Here is a 14,600-nt window from a genome sequence, read left to right on the forward strand (position 1 = left end):
ATACAAGTGTGAGTGTAAATATGAAGAGCGTATTCACACTATCTGTGAGATATGGAGTCTAAATACAGCCTTAGTCGCAGATGTTTTCTTGGGTTATGTAAAATATAATAAGACTCTCCTATTTTCCTTTTGCGACGATGGTGTACTTACTTTGCATTAATATTCACTGTAAACTCAGTATCGTCCACATAGAAATATTTCTTCTCTGGAATCAGTGTAATCTCATATGAGGGTGGAACTATATAGCAAAAAAAAGTAGACAGCGTTAAAAATACTGAAAGAATTGACTAAAAATTTATATTACCAGCATGACTTATAGTAGCATTCTCTTACCAAATTCCTTCACCTCAAAGTTTGTGGAGCCAATTTGTACCAAAGAGCCTTCATATTTTGCTGATATGGTCCAAACACCAAAACTGCAAAGACAGAAAAATATGGCAATATATATATATATATATATATATGAGAACAGTATATTATTTTTATTTCATAGATAACAAGGAAAAACAGGAGAAACCTTGTTTGAACCAAACTTCTGTGTCACTGTCTCGCTATGTTGATTCAAGTTAGTTTATCGTTACACAGCTAAGCTTCCATTTAGATGGGCTGATAAATGGTAAACAATCATTCATTCCTGATTAATTAACTTTGATTACCTATCCTTGGGATAGTGTCATGCCTTGGATTCGGGACTTGATCCAGTGACCTCTTGCTGCGTGGTCAGGTTCCCTTGCTGCTGAGCATCAGCCAGTTTGATTTCCGTCAGAATGCTGATGGTTCCTTTGTCTTTTCTTTCCTTTCTTTGGTTTGCTCCTATTCAGGTGTTTCTCACTTCTGAATTTAGTCTGTCCTATCACTTCTTGGGAGGGGCTATTTATACTCCCCTTGCTCCTGTACCTTTGCTGGCTATATTTCAAACACATGGTGTTTGAAGATCCAGCGCCTGAGCTAGGGATTATCTAACCTGGTTAATCTCTGTTCCATTTCCTAAGGTTTGTTTGTGTGTCTTCCTCCCCAGTACCCTTTCTTTTATGTTTGGGGTCTAGGAAATTTTACATGTATTCCGTTTGTTGTGTGGTTCTTCTTATTTTCTTCCATCTTTCCTGTGTGTCTGTGTTCATATGCCTGTGCCTTTTCCTCAGATTTTTGTGTATTTCTCTTTATAGTTATTAGGATAGTAGACGGAGAAGGACGACTTTTCCTGCGCTGCTGTCAATATCCCACAAAGGATAATGGAGAATCAAAAAGATAAAAACATGTGTTTAGGACTGTCTAGGGATTTCTTAGTGGGATTGTCACAACTCTTACTCTCTATTTTGTTAACTCCCTGAATCGATTGGCACTTGTTTTATATAAATATATACATTTTTTCCATTTTAGTTTTTAGCCTTTTTAATGCATAACCATTAAAAATTTACACTTTTAACTTTGAAATGGGGGATTTTTTTTTTCCATTGTTAGGTCCCTAAAAAAACAGGTATTGTAAATTTCTTGAAAAAAATTAAAAATTGATGTTAAACTTTTAACAATTCTAACATCCTAACAAAATAAAATGAATGTTTGAAAAAAGATGCAAATGTAATGTAGACATGTGGGAAATATTTTTTATTACTTATTTTGTACAGCACGACTAACTGGTTGAAGGATATAAAAATTGAAAATTTGAAAAATGCAAAGTTTTCAAAACTTTTGCCAAATTTCAGATATTTTCACAAAACAAATGCAAAACATATTGACCTAAATTTACCACTACCATAAAGTACAATGTGTCATGAAAATTTCATATCGAATAAATTTTACCACTATCATGAAGTACAATATGTCATGAAAAAATTATCTCAGAATCCCTGGGACACGTTGGGGCGTTCCAGAGTCATTCCAACATAAATTAACACTAGTCAGATTTAAAAAAAATTAAGGTCAAAATTGGCTTGGTCACTAAGGGGTTAAACAACCAGATAAATGTGCTATTTACCTCAATACTTCTGGTAATTTGAATGATAAGGAACCAATACCAGAATTTCCCATGCTTGTCACATATCTATTAACAATTACATTTTCAGGTGTCTGTAAAAAAGGAAGAAAATGAAGCCCTCAATGTTATAGGTGTAAAGTTTTATCATCTAAATTATTTAATTTATAAACTAGGTAATAAACTGAATCTTTGAACAAAGTTCAAATTAAATTTTTGGACTTCAAATTCTTGACTTGGATTTAGACTTGGATTTGGATTTAGACTTAGGATAATTTTAAGAGGCATGGACAACTAAAGTCTATACAGATTTCGAGAAGGAAGAACGTGGCATTAGGATTGGTCTTTACTGTTTGTAGCCACAAGTCCCGCTGCATTAAAATATGAGATCCAACTGCTATAATGCAGAGTTCTTCTTCCATGAAGACCATTTCATAGGATTGTTTCTGATTTTACTAAAACCATGACTTTGGTGGCACAGTAGTGTTGTGGCACCACCATTACCAATTTAACATCTGATTAGTAGCATTTGTTACATAGCTTTGATTTCATTGGTAAAATTTGTGTTCACAAGGTCTGTCTTACCAGAAAATCAATGTTCAAATTTGTATTCATTGGAGACATCTTGTAGTTCATAGAGAAGATACGGTAGAGAACTGTGCAAAGAAGACAGAGAAGATCAGTTAGACGACTAATCAATAAACCAAATGGTAAAACCGGAGAGGCAAAAAGCGCAAATAGGGTCTTATCTGATAACCAAGTGATGTAAAATGTTATAGGTACGCTCACCTGATGGGGTTGTGACAGTCACAACTCCTATAGAAGCATGTAAAGGCTACAGCAGGACCACCAAGGAGATACATCGCAGTAATTGAGGAGTACGGTGGTTCAGAGTCTTCGCTGTCCAAGGTTTAAAGATACGATCACATATGAAGGTGAAGCATGAATGCGGTTTATTATGTCAACGCGTTTCAAGGTTTTCATACCTCTTTATCAGGACCAAACCACAAAGTTATCATTGCGGTTTGGTCCTGATGAAGAGGTATGAAAACCTTGAAACGCGTTAACATAATAAGCCGCATTCATGCTTCACCTTCGTGTGTGATCCTTGGGCAGCGAAGACTCTGAACCACTGCATTCCTCAATTATTGCAAGACAACAATCAAGGTAGACAAGGACCCTAAGCCCTAAGACTAGCATTTGCATCTCTTGTGTTTTGAAAATGAAATTACTGAGAGTGGACAAAATAAGTATCTAATAGGTTCACAGCGGAGGTTCATTGACCACATACTGTATCTTACTCTCTGCATTGAGCAGTTAAAGGGATTCTGTAGCAACATGATATAGCGACAAACTCCATGATGCCAGTAATGTGCCACTTACTGGGATGCTTGCTGTAGTTTTGATAAAATCACTGTTTCATCAGAAGGAGATTATCACTAGAGGATTACTTGGCCTGCTACCATGTAGTCCTCCATGCTCATGAGCTCTTTTTATCTCCACTGATTGGCAGCTTTCTGCCTATGCACAGTGTACACAAAAAGCAGCCAATCAGTGTTGTGGGCGGGGTTATGCAGAGCTCAGCATTCAGAGACCTGCTAGATCTTCAGCAGATAAAACACTGATTTTATCAAAACTGTAACAAGCAGCCCAGTAAGTGACACATGGTTGGAATCTGTGGCTCTGACACTAAATCATGCTACTTTCAGAAGGGGTAGCAATAATCTGGTGACAGTTTTCCTTTATTGGAGATATACAACAAGTGCATTGCAATGGACACAACAATCGAGAGCTAATACCTGTAGATCCCGGTGCATAGATTGTCTTATCAGTCTGAATGAAGACATATCCGCTTTGATAGCTGAGCAGGACAACTTTTCCGATATTGCACACAGAAGACTTCACCGTCACGTAGACATATGTTTTTGGATCTTTAGCTAATTTATTAGATGGAATCTAAAAGAAAAAGAAAGAAGGAAATAAATGTTCTACAAAGAGATGGATTTCAGCCTGATATTTATACATTATGTATCAGTGTCGGTTGTCTTATGTCATGATTGTACCGTGACTGTAGCTGTGCCCAGGAAATTGTTGTCTTTATTCAGGGAGATTTTCTGCTTTGCTAAACTCAAACTTCTCTTTGGAAAATCTTGAATGTCAACTTCAGCCTCGAAAGCATTATCGTGTCCATCTACGACGATGGTTTCTTCACTCTCCAGCCGTAGAATGTTCGGTGTAATGAGAGTGCATCTGTTATAGGTTCACAAATGAAGACATCAGCCCAAACATTCAGAACACACAATGGGACTTGATTAAGGTCTTTGTGTTCTCATAAGTAAAAACTATGTGGAGACCACTTAAAGAGGTTGTCCATTACTTTAAGATTGATGGTCTATCCTTAGGATAGGTCATCAATGTCTGATTGGAGCATGTACGACAACTGGCACCTCCGCTGATCGGCTGTTCTCGATGTCGGCAGCAGCTGGAACTGACCAGTTATGGAGCCGCACATGCTCCATCAACTCTATTTTGGGCGCGGACGGATACTGCACATCCACCCTCTATTGATTTGAATAAATGGATGTGCAGTACCTGGCTGCGGCCACTATACTGTAGCCGGGGCTGAGCTGTGCTGCTCCTTAACTGGTCAGTTCCAGCTTCCGCCAACACCGAGAACAGCTCAGCGGCGGGGGTGCCAGTTGTCGCACACCAACCAGACATGTTGAATGTTCAATGTTAAAGTAGTAGACAACCTCTTTAATTATCTTTTTTGGAATAAAAGAAAAAGAGGCTGATTTACTATATATATATATATATATATATATATATATATATATATATATATATATATATACAGTACGGACCACAAGTTTGGACACACATTCTCATTTAAAGATTTTTATGCATTTTCATGACTATGAAAATTGTACATTCACACTGAAGGCATCAAAACTATGAATTAACACATGTGGAATTATATACTTAACAAAAAAGTGTGAAACAAATGAAAATATATCTTATATTCTAGGTTCTTCAAAGTAGCCACTTTTTGCTTTGATGACTGCTTTGCACACTCTTGGCATTCTCTTGATGAGCTTCAAGAGGTAGTCACCGGAAATGGTTTTCACTTCACAGGTGTGCCCTGTCAGATTTAATAAGTGGGATTTCTTGCCTTAAAAATGGGGTTGGAACCATCAGTTGTGTTGTGCAGAAGTCTGGTGGATACACAGCTGATAGTCCTACTGAATAGACTGTTAGAATTTGTATTATGGCAAGAAAAAAGCAGCTAAGTAAAGAAAAACGAGTGGCCATCATTACTTTAAGAAATGAGGGTCAGTCAGGGCGAAAAATTGGAAAAACTTTGAAAGTGTCCCCAAGTGCAGTTGCAAAAACCATCAAGCGCTACAAAGAAACTGGCTCACATGAGGACTGCCCCAGGAAAGGAAGACCAAGAGTCACATCTGCTTCTGAGGATAAGTTTATCCGAGTCACCAGCCTCAGAAATCGCAGGTTAACAGCATCTCAGATTAGAGACCAGGTCAATGCCACACAGAGTTCTAGCAGCAGACACATCTCTACAACAACTGTTAAGAGGAGACTTTGTGCAGCAGGCCTTCATGGTAAAATAGCTGCTAGGAAACCACTGCTAAGGACAGACAACAAGCAGAAGAGACTTGTTTGAGCTAAAGAACACAAGGAATGGACATTAGACCAGTGGAAATCTGTGCTTTGGTCTGATGAGTCCAAATTTGAGATCTTTGGTTCCAACCACCGTGTCTTTGTGCGACGCAGAAAAGGTGAACGGATGGACTCTACATGCCTGGTTCCCACCGTGAAGCATGGAGGAGGAGGTGTGATGGTGTGAGGGTGCTTTGCTGGTGACACTGTTGGGGATTTATTCAAAATTGAAGGCATACTGAACCAGCATGGCTACCACAGCATCTTGCAGCGGCATGCTATTCCATCCGGTTTGCGTTTAGTTGTACCATCATTTATTTTTCAACAGGACAATGACCCCAAGCACACCTCCAGGCTGTGTAAGGGCTATTTGACCAAGAAGGAGAGTGATGGGGTGCTACGCCAGATGACCTGGCCTCCACAGTCACCAGACCTGAACCCAATCGAGATGGTTTGGGGTGAGCTGGACCGCAGAGTGAAGGCAAAAGGGCCAACAAGTGCTAAGCATCTCTGGGAACTCCTTCAAGATTGTTGGAAGACCATTTCCGGTGACTACCTCTTGAAGCTCATCAAGAGAATGCCAAGAGTGTGCAAAGCAGTCATCAAAGCAAAAGGTGGCTACTTTGAAGAACTTAGAATATAAGACACATTTTCAGTTGTTTCACACTTTTTTGTTAAGTATATAATTCCACATGTGTTAATTCATAGTTTTGATGTCTTCAGGGTGAATGTACAATTTTCATAGTCATGAAAATACAGAAAAATCTTTAAACGAGAAGGTGTGTCCAAACTTTTGGTCTGTACTGTATATATTACCATAATGATTTCACGCTCAGAAAAATACTTTATTTAATTAAACACTCGCCGGCACTTTCCCTGGTTCACCACCCAGGTCCAACGTAGTCCAAGCAAAACCAGCAAAGTCCATCGAATCCTCCGTACAAGTATTTTTTTGTGTGTGTTTATTATTTTTTTTCCTGGGTTAGTAATGGGGGTTTCTGATAGACACTTCTCCATTACTAACCCCAGAGCTTGATGTCAGCTGTGATTTTGGACACTTCACAGCTGAAATTAACCCCATGCCCCATTACCCCGATTGCCAACGCACCAGGGTAATCGGGAAGAGCGAAGGCGAAGCGCCAGAATTGGAGCTTCAAATGTGATGTGCTACTTCTGGGGCGGCTGCTGGCTGGTATTTTTAGACTGGGAAAGACCAGGGACCTTCCCAGCCTGATAATATCAGCCTGCAGCTGTCTGCTTTACCTTTGCTGGTTATCAAAAAATGGGAGGACCCCACATTGTTTTTTTCATTTATTTATTAGGTTAATCCATGTACAGTAAGCTACGTACGCAAGGCACTAATTATATATCCCACGGATATCTTTCCATTCATCTATCTCTCTTTGCACATCTTTAACACATAAATATCAGTAATTTCTATTCTGCATTCTATTCCGGTACGTAATTTTTGATATATCCCCCCCCCTATCATTATCTACATTAAAATACAATTTAAAAGCTTGACGTTTATACACTTGTCACTAGGCTCAATGAAAGGATCCTATTTCCTTTTGGGCACATAAACATTAGCAGCAATAATCTGACACAGACTCCACTGAATTGTATTGAAGTATTAAACAAGCATGCTTTCATGAAGCCAAAGGTCATTGTGAAGGAAGGGGGAGAGGTGAGCTATGACATCATCTATTGTGAATGGTGGATCCTGTTTTATGTGCTGCATATAGCAAAGTTATCAGTCATTGTACAGAAGGAGGAGGAGGTGAGTTGTGACATCATCTATTGTGAATGGTGGATCCTGTGTTATCTACTGCATTTATTTTGTATTTATTTATTTATTTTTACTCACTTATATAGCACATTAATTCCATAGTGGTTTACAGACATCATCATCACTGTCCCCAATGGGGCTCACAATCCAGATCGCCTAACAGTATGTCTTTGGACATATATAGAGATGTTATCAGTCATTGTACAGGAGGAGGTGAGCTGTGACATCACCTATTGTGAATGGTGGATCCTGTGTTATCTACTGTATATAGAGGTGTTATCAGTCATTGTACAGGAGGGGGAGGTGAGCTGTGACATCACCTATTGTGAATGGTGGATCCTGTGTTATCTACTGTATATAGAGGTGTTATCAGTCATTGTACAGGAGGTGGAGGAGGTGAGCTGTGATATCACTTATTGTAAATGGTGGCTCCTGTGTTATCTACTGTATATAGAGGTGTTATCAGTCATTGTACAGGAGGAGGTGAGCTGTGATATCACCTATTGTGAATGGTGGATCCTGTGTTATCTACTGTATATAGAGGTGTAATCAGTCATTGTACAGGAGGAGGAGGTGAGCTGTGACATCGCCTATTTTGAATAGTGGATCCTGTGTTATCTACTGTATATAGAGGTGTTATTAGTCATTGTACAGGAGGAGGAGGTGAGCTGTAACATCACCTATTGTGATTGGTGGATCCTTTGTTATCTTCTGTATATAGAGGTGTTATCAGTCATTGTAAAGGAGGAGGAGGAGGTGAGCTGTGACATCACCTATTGTGAATGGTGGATCCTGTATTATGTGGCGCCCCTAAGGGTTCGACTGCCACAGTGATGCTGCACCTCTTTAATGGAGTGTAGTGTTCCTCCTTTGAGGTAAGAACAGTGCGATGGTCAGGACCCCACCTCCACATCCAACACCACACTTCTCCCACCAGAAGGGGCTAGTAGGCACTAGGTGCTGCCCCTACTGGAAGTTGGGAGACTGGGGAACCAAGAGATAGGGGAACCAATTAGTGGGTGAGGGTGGAGGATTCACATTTTAGTGACACTTTAAATTTCAGATTTAATACACAGCCATCTTGGTTCTGGGTTCTTTGATCGTGATCTCCCTCCCTGAGCGTGGATCCTGTGTGGACCTGCAGAGGATGGAGGCACGACCCTCGTACCCTGGCCTTGGGTCGAGGGGCAGGTCGCAGATAATGTATGTCTCAGCCCGGTCAAGGACCATGACCAAGAAGGCCCGGAGCTCGGGAGTGTAGCTCCTCCGCAAATGGAACCCAGGGGGATGCAGACGGAGCGGTATACGCCACCTGTCCTCCCTATTCTGATCTAGTCAGAGGGATTCTGGCTGCAAGAGAGGTACCGGCCCCCGATACCCGACCTTGCTACTCTATGTCCTGGTCAGGGAAGCCCGGTAGGCCCTGAGGATCCCACCGGGTAACGGAAGGAGCGGAGCTGCCACCCGTACCCTTATTCTGAGTGAAGTTCAGAGGGAGACCCGGCCTATCTACACACACACAGACAGGAAAGGACCCGGTCTGAAGTCTAGGAACACTCTGGTGCGGGGTCCTGATTGAACACTTGACTTACTCGGAGGTTGTCGGACCCCCCGTCTCTGGTGACCGCAGAACTCCGCAAGGAGCAGGGAGAAGCCTTGCAGCTGTACTCTCCACCGTGAGTAAAAACCTTGTAAGTCAACCCCTATGGCCTCCGGATTCTTTATTCTGCACTACACCGCACTACGCAGCACCAGACCTCCTACACTACAACCCCCTCCATCCTGTCCCTCTGCCATGAGGCCCTGCTCCGCCTGTGGGGAGTAGTATCAACGCTGGCTGCCACAACATCCCGCCTCAGAGGACTGCAGCAGCGCTGGTGGCCTTCACCAGGTGCCACAGGTGGTGTAGTCGAGATCAGCCACTCAACCCGGATAAGCCTGTACCACCCTTTTTAATGTGACGGCCCTGGGCATGGAGAGGGTCCGGGCCACAGCTGCACCCCATCGACAACATAGGACCCGGCTCCGAGTCCCCCATCTCCCAGGGTAGGGCTTCAAGCGTCACACAATTATATACTGTATATAGAGGTGTTATGAGTCATTGTAGAGGAGGAGGTGAGCTGTGACATCACCCATTGTGAATGGTGGATCCTGTTATCTACTGTATATAGAGGTGTTATCAGTCATTGTACAGGAGGAGGAAGAGGTGATCTGTGATATCACCTATTGTGAATGGTGGATCCTGTGTTATCTACTGTATATAGAGGTGTTTTCAGTCATTGTACAGGAGGAGGCGGTGAGCTGTGACATCACCTATTGTGAATGGTGCATCCGGTGTTATCTACTGTATATAGAGGTGTTATCAGTCATTGTACAGGAGGAGGTGAGCTGTGACATCACTTATTGTGAATGGTGGATCCTGTGTTATCTACTGTATATAGAGGTGTTATCAGTCATTGTACAGGAGGTGGAGGAGGTGAGCTGTGATATCACCTATTGTGAATGATGGATCCTGTGTTATCTGCTGTATATAGAGGTGTTATAAGTCATTGTACAGGAGGTGGAGGAGGTGAGCTGTGATATCACTTATTGTAAATGGTGGATCCCGTGTTATCTACTGTATATAGATAAGTTATCAGTCATTGTACAGGAGGAGGTGTGCTGTGATATCACCTATTGTGAATGGTGGATACTGTTTTATCTACTGTATATAGAGGTGTTATCAGTCATTGTACAGGAGGAGGAGGTGAACTGTGACATCACCTATTGTGAATGGTGCAGCCTGTGTTATCTACTGTATATAGAGTTGTTATCAGTCATTGTACAGGAGGAGGTGAGCTGTGACATCACCTATTGTGAATGGTGGATCCTGTGTTATCTACTGTATATAGAGGTGTTATCAGTCATTGTACAGGAGGAGGAGGTGAGCTGTGACATCGCCTATTGTGAATGGTGGATCCTGTATTATATACTGTATATAGAGGTGTTATCAGTCATTGTATAGCAGGAGGTGAGCTGTGACATCACCCATTGTGAATGGTGGATTCTCTCTTATCTACTGTATATAGAGGAATTATCAGTCATTGTACAGGAGGAGGAGGTGAGCTGTGATATCACCTATTGTGAATGGTGGATCCTGTTATCTACTGTATATAGAGGTGTTATCAGTCATTGTATAGGAGGAGGTGAGCTGTGACATCACCTATTGTGAATAGTGGATCCTGTTATCTACTGTATATAGAGGTGTTATCAGTCATTGTACAGGAGGAGGAGGTGAGCTGTGACATCACCTATTGTGGATGGTGGATCCTGTTATCTACTGTATATAGAGGTGTTATCAGTCATTGTACAGGAGGAGGAAGTGAGCTGTGACATCACCTATTGCGAGTTGTGGACCCTGAGGTATATACTGTATTATATATAGTGTTGTTACCTTTCATTGTAAATGAGGAGGAGGTGAGCTGTGATATCACCATAGGGTACAGTGTACACTGTTATCCACTGTATATAGAGGTGCTATCAGTCATTATACAGGAGGAGGAGGTGAGCTGTGACATCACCTATTGTGGATCACACCTTTATAATACTGCATGGTTTTAGTTTGCTTTTAGGATTCCACTGGAACACTTTAGTAAATGAACACCTTCGGCAAGTAAATGTAAATGTAGATCTAAATTCTTCCTTTTTTTAACTTCTGTTTAATGGAATAAAATACAGTTGTACTCACTTTTGTCCAAGGCAGCCAGACAGTAGAGCGAACAGGGTAAGACACAGAACTCTGCACCCCATGGTGCCTCCAGGACGCTGTGCAGTTTTACCTGGAGATTGGAGCCTTATACTGACTATAGTTCAGACAGCGCAAACAGTTCTCTAATCAGTAACATGGATGAGCGGGAGAGATTAGCAAATTTTGTAATTCCCAGGAAAAGTAAACCCAGTTGATTTGGCAAAATATGGACAGAACTTGTCCTTCACAGCATGTGCTGAATTGCAAGGCTTTACGGGAAGCTATCATCCTAAAATCACCTTTGATAAAATAAAATGTTTTTGTTTCTTGATTTTTTTTTTAAATTATGGCAATTTCTTTTTCATATCAAAAGGACAAAATTAGTAATCTTGCGATGTTCACACTGGCCACTAGGGCTTTTTAGAACTGTACTTCCTGTCATTTCAGAAAGAGTTTTTAGCAGGCTCCATATCAGTACAGGCAGGATTACAATGATAAATAACACCTCTATATACAGGTGATAACGAAGGATCCAACATACAAAAAGGTGATGTCACAGCTGACCCTGATCCTCCTCATTTCACAATGACCTTTGCACACGCTCATTAGACACTTTCATATAAAAGGACAGTATTAACCATTGCGGTTAATGTACAGGTGAATTTTTTGTAATAACATTAAGTTACAGTATAAAAATGCCAAAGTGGCCAATATGAAAATTGCAAGATTTCTATTTTTTTATTTTTAATATAGAGTGTGAAATGTGAAAAAAAACATTGACCAAAATATATCAAAAATCCTTTTTCTTGTTAACTGCCTAGTCCAAGTTTACAGCACTTATTAGTTGTCTTACTTTGTACAACCCCTGGCAAAAATTATGGAATCACCGGGCTCGGAGGATGTTCATTCAGTTGTTTTTTATTGTTGTTGAAAAAAAGCAGATCACAGGCATGGCACAAAACTAAAGTCATTTCAAATGGCAACTTTAGGGCTTTAAGAAACACTAAAAGAAATCAAGATTAAAAATGTGGTACTCAGTAAGGGTCATTTTTTTCAGACCAAGCAGAGGGAAAAAATTATGGAATCACTCAATTCTGAGGAAAAAATCATGGAATCACCCTTTAAATTTTTATTTCCAAAACTAACACCTGTATCAAATTAGATCTGCTCGTTAGTCTGCAGCTAAAAAGGAGTAATCACACCTTGGAGAGCTGTTGCACCAAGTGGACTGACATGAATCATGGCTCCAACATGAGAGATATCAATTGAAACAAAGGAGAGGATTCTAAAACTCTTAAAAGAAGGTAAAACATCACGCAATGTTGCAAAAGATGTTGGTTGTTCACAGTCAGCTGTGTCTAAAATCTGGGCCAAATACAAACAACTGAATGTTGTTAAAGGCAAACATACTGGTAGACCAAGGAAGACATCAAAGCATCAAGACCCGAAACTTAAAGCAATGTGTCTCCAAAACAGGAAATGCACAATAAAACAAATGAGGAATGAATGGGAGGAAACTGGAGTCAATGTCTGTGACCGAACTGTAAGAAACCGCCTAAAGGAAATGGGATTTACATACAGAAAAGCTAAACATAAGCCATCATTAACACCTAAACACTAAAAAAACAAGGTTACAATGGGCTAAGGAAAAGCAATCGTGGACTGTGGATGACTGGATGAAAGTCATATTCAGTGATGAATCGCGAATCTGCATTGGGCAAGGTGATGATGCTGGAACTTTTGTTTGGTGCCGTTCCAATGAGATTTATAAAGATGACCGCATGAAGAGAACATGCAAATTTCCACAGTCATTGATGATATGGGGCTGCATGTCAGGTAAAGGCACTGGGGAGATGGCTGTCATTACATCTTCAATAAATGCCCAAGTTTACATTTATATTTTGGACAGTTTTCTTATCCCATCAAGTGAAAGGATGTTTGGGGATGATGACATCATTTTTCAAGATGATAATGCATCCTGCCATAGAGCAAAAACTGTGAAAACATTCCTTGAAAGAAGACACATAAGGTCAATGTCATGGCCTGCAAATAGTCCGGATCTCAATCCAATTGAAAATCTTTGGTGGAAGTTAAAGAAAATGGTCCATGACAAGGCTCCAACCTGCAAAGCTCATCTGGCAACAGCAATCAGAGAAAGTTGGAGCCAGATTGATGAAGAGTACTGTTTGTCACTCATTAAGTCCATGCCTCAGAGACTGCAAGCTGTTATTAAAGCCAGAGGTGGTGCAACAACATACTAGTGATGTATTGGAGTGTTCTTTTGTGTGTTTGTTTTTCATGATTTCATATTTTTTCCTCAGAATTGAGTGATTCCATATTTTTTTCCCTCTGCTTGGTCTGAAAAAAAATACCCTTACTGAGTACCACATTTTTTATCTTGATTTCTTGTAGTGTTTCTTAAAGCCCTAAAGTTGCCATTTGAAATGACTTTAGTTTTGTGCCATGTCTGTGATCTGCTTTTTTTCAGCAACATTAAACAACTGAATGAACATCCTCCGAGCCCGGTGATTCCATAATTTTTGCCAGGGATTGTACTAGAAATGTGCATCACTATTTACTCACAATTTTTGGCACATTTTTTGGCACATGGTAAGCCACACCCTTATCCTGTTAACACCCTTTTCAACAAGTTGGGCAAGACACAAAAAGAACCTAAAAAACATTATAAATATGGTGTAATTCATGAAAGAGTTTTTTTTGCAGAAATTATGGCAGAATTCTGGCGTATTTTTCTAGCAAAATATGCCCCAATATGTTAATTGAAGGAATGCAAATGAACTCCCTCACAGAAGGAAAGAAACTGTCGCAAGTACCACCACAGAGAGGTAGCTACTAGTGTTGAGCGAGCATGCTCGACACTGCTCGTTACTCGCCCGAGCATCTCACTACTCGGGATGCTCGGCGAGCACCGAGCATTTCCTGGTTACTCGGGCGGGAGCTCGGGTCTCCGCCCTGTATGTTTGGCGCTCTTTACAGAGCCAATGAACATGCAGGGATTGCCAGCCAGTCACTGTAATGCCGCAGCCATGTTGTTTGTGGGCATTACAGTGATTGGCTGGCCGCACAGCGTCACCTCGAGTATTTAAAACCGGGCGCAGCCATCTTGGACACAGTCGCCCGGGATCAGACAGTGTAGGGTCAGTGCTGCTGAGTTAGGAAGAGATATATAGTGCGAAATAGGTAGTGTAGGGTCTCTAAAGCCTGCCAAATCAAACAAACAGTCCTTCTCAGGACTAATATTCATCCCAGATATCAGGCAGGCAGGCTGTATAGGAGACGCAGTGGTTATACCAGCAAACGCTGCATTACAGTCCTGTGTGCTCCTGTTGGTCAAATTGCTAGACTTATCCCCCGGTCTCAGAGGCCAGGAAAAACTCTTTTTTTCTTTCATCTAAATCCTGTATTTTTTTTTT

General features: G+C 41.0%; 1 protein-coding gene across 1 annotated transcript in view; it reads right to left on the reverse strand.

The window, feature by feature from the left end:
* The window catches only part of LOC141167050 (A.superbus venom factor 1-like), a 182,199-nt gene extending 170,877 nt beyond the window's left edge, over window positions 1–11,322 (reverse strand). Inside the window, exons 1-7 of the mRNA XM_073654376.1 lie at window positions 11,167–11,322; window positions 4,036–4,222; window positions 3,772–3,928; window positions 2,558–2,628; window positions 1,976–2,067; window positions 334–416; window positions 151–238 (exon numbers count right to left, since the gene is read on the reverse strand). Of these exons, the coding sequence (XP_073510477.1) occupies window positions 151–238; window positions 334–416; window positions 1,976–2,067; window positions 2,558–2,628; window positions 3,772–3,928; window positions 4,036–4,222; window positions 11,167–11,228 (740 nt within the window). The 5' untranslated portion in view covers window positions 11,229–11,322. The remainder of the gene's footprint in view (window positions 1–150; window positions 239–333; window positions 417–1,975; window positions 2,068–2,557; window positions 2,629–3,771; window positions 3,929–4,035; window positions 4,223–11,166) is intronic.
* Between the last annotated feature and the right edge of the window lie 3,278 nt (window positions 11,323–14,600).

The sequence above is a fragment of the Phyllobates terribilis genome, unplaced genomic scaffold (genome assembly GCF_046119375.1).
Source record: "Phyllobates terribilis strain yellow unplaced genomic scaffold, ASM4611937v1 Scaffold_11__3_contigs__length_659146591, whole genome shotgun sequence".
NCBI classification, from domain to species: Eukaryota; Metazoa; Chordata; class Amphibia; order Anura; family Dendrobatidae; genus Phyllobates; species Phyllobates terribilis.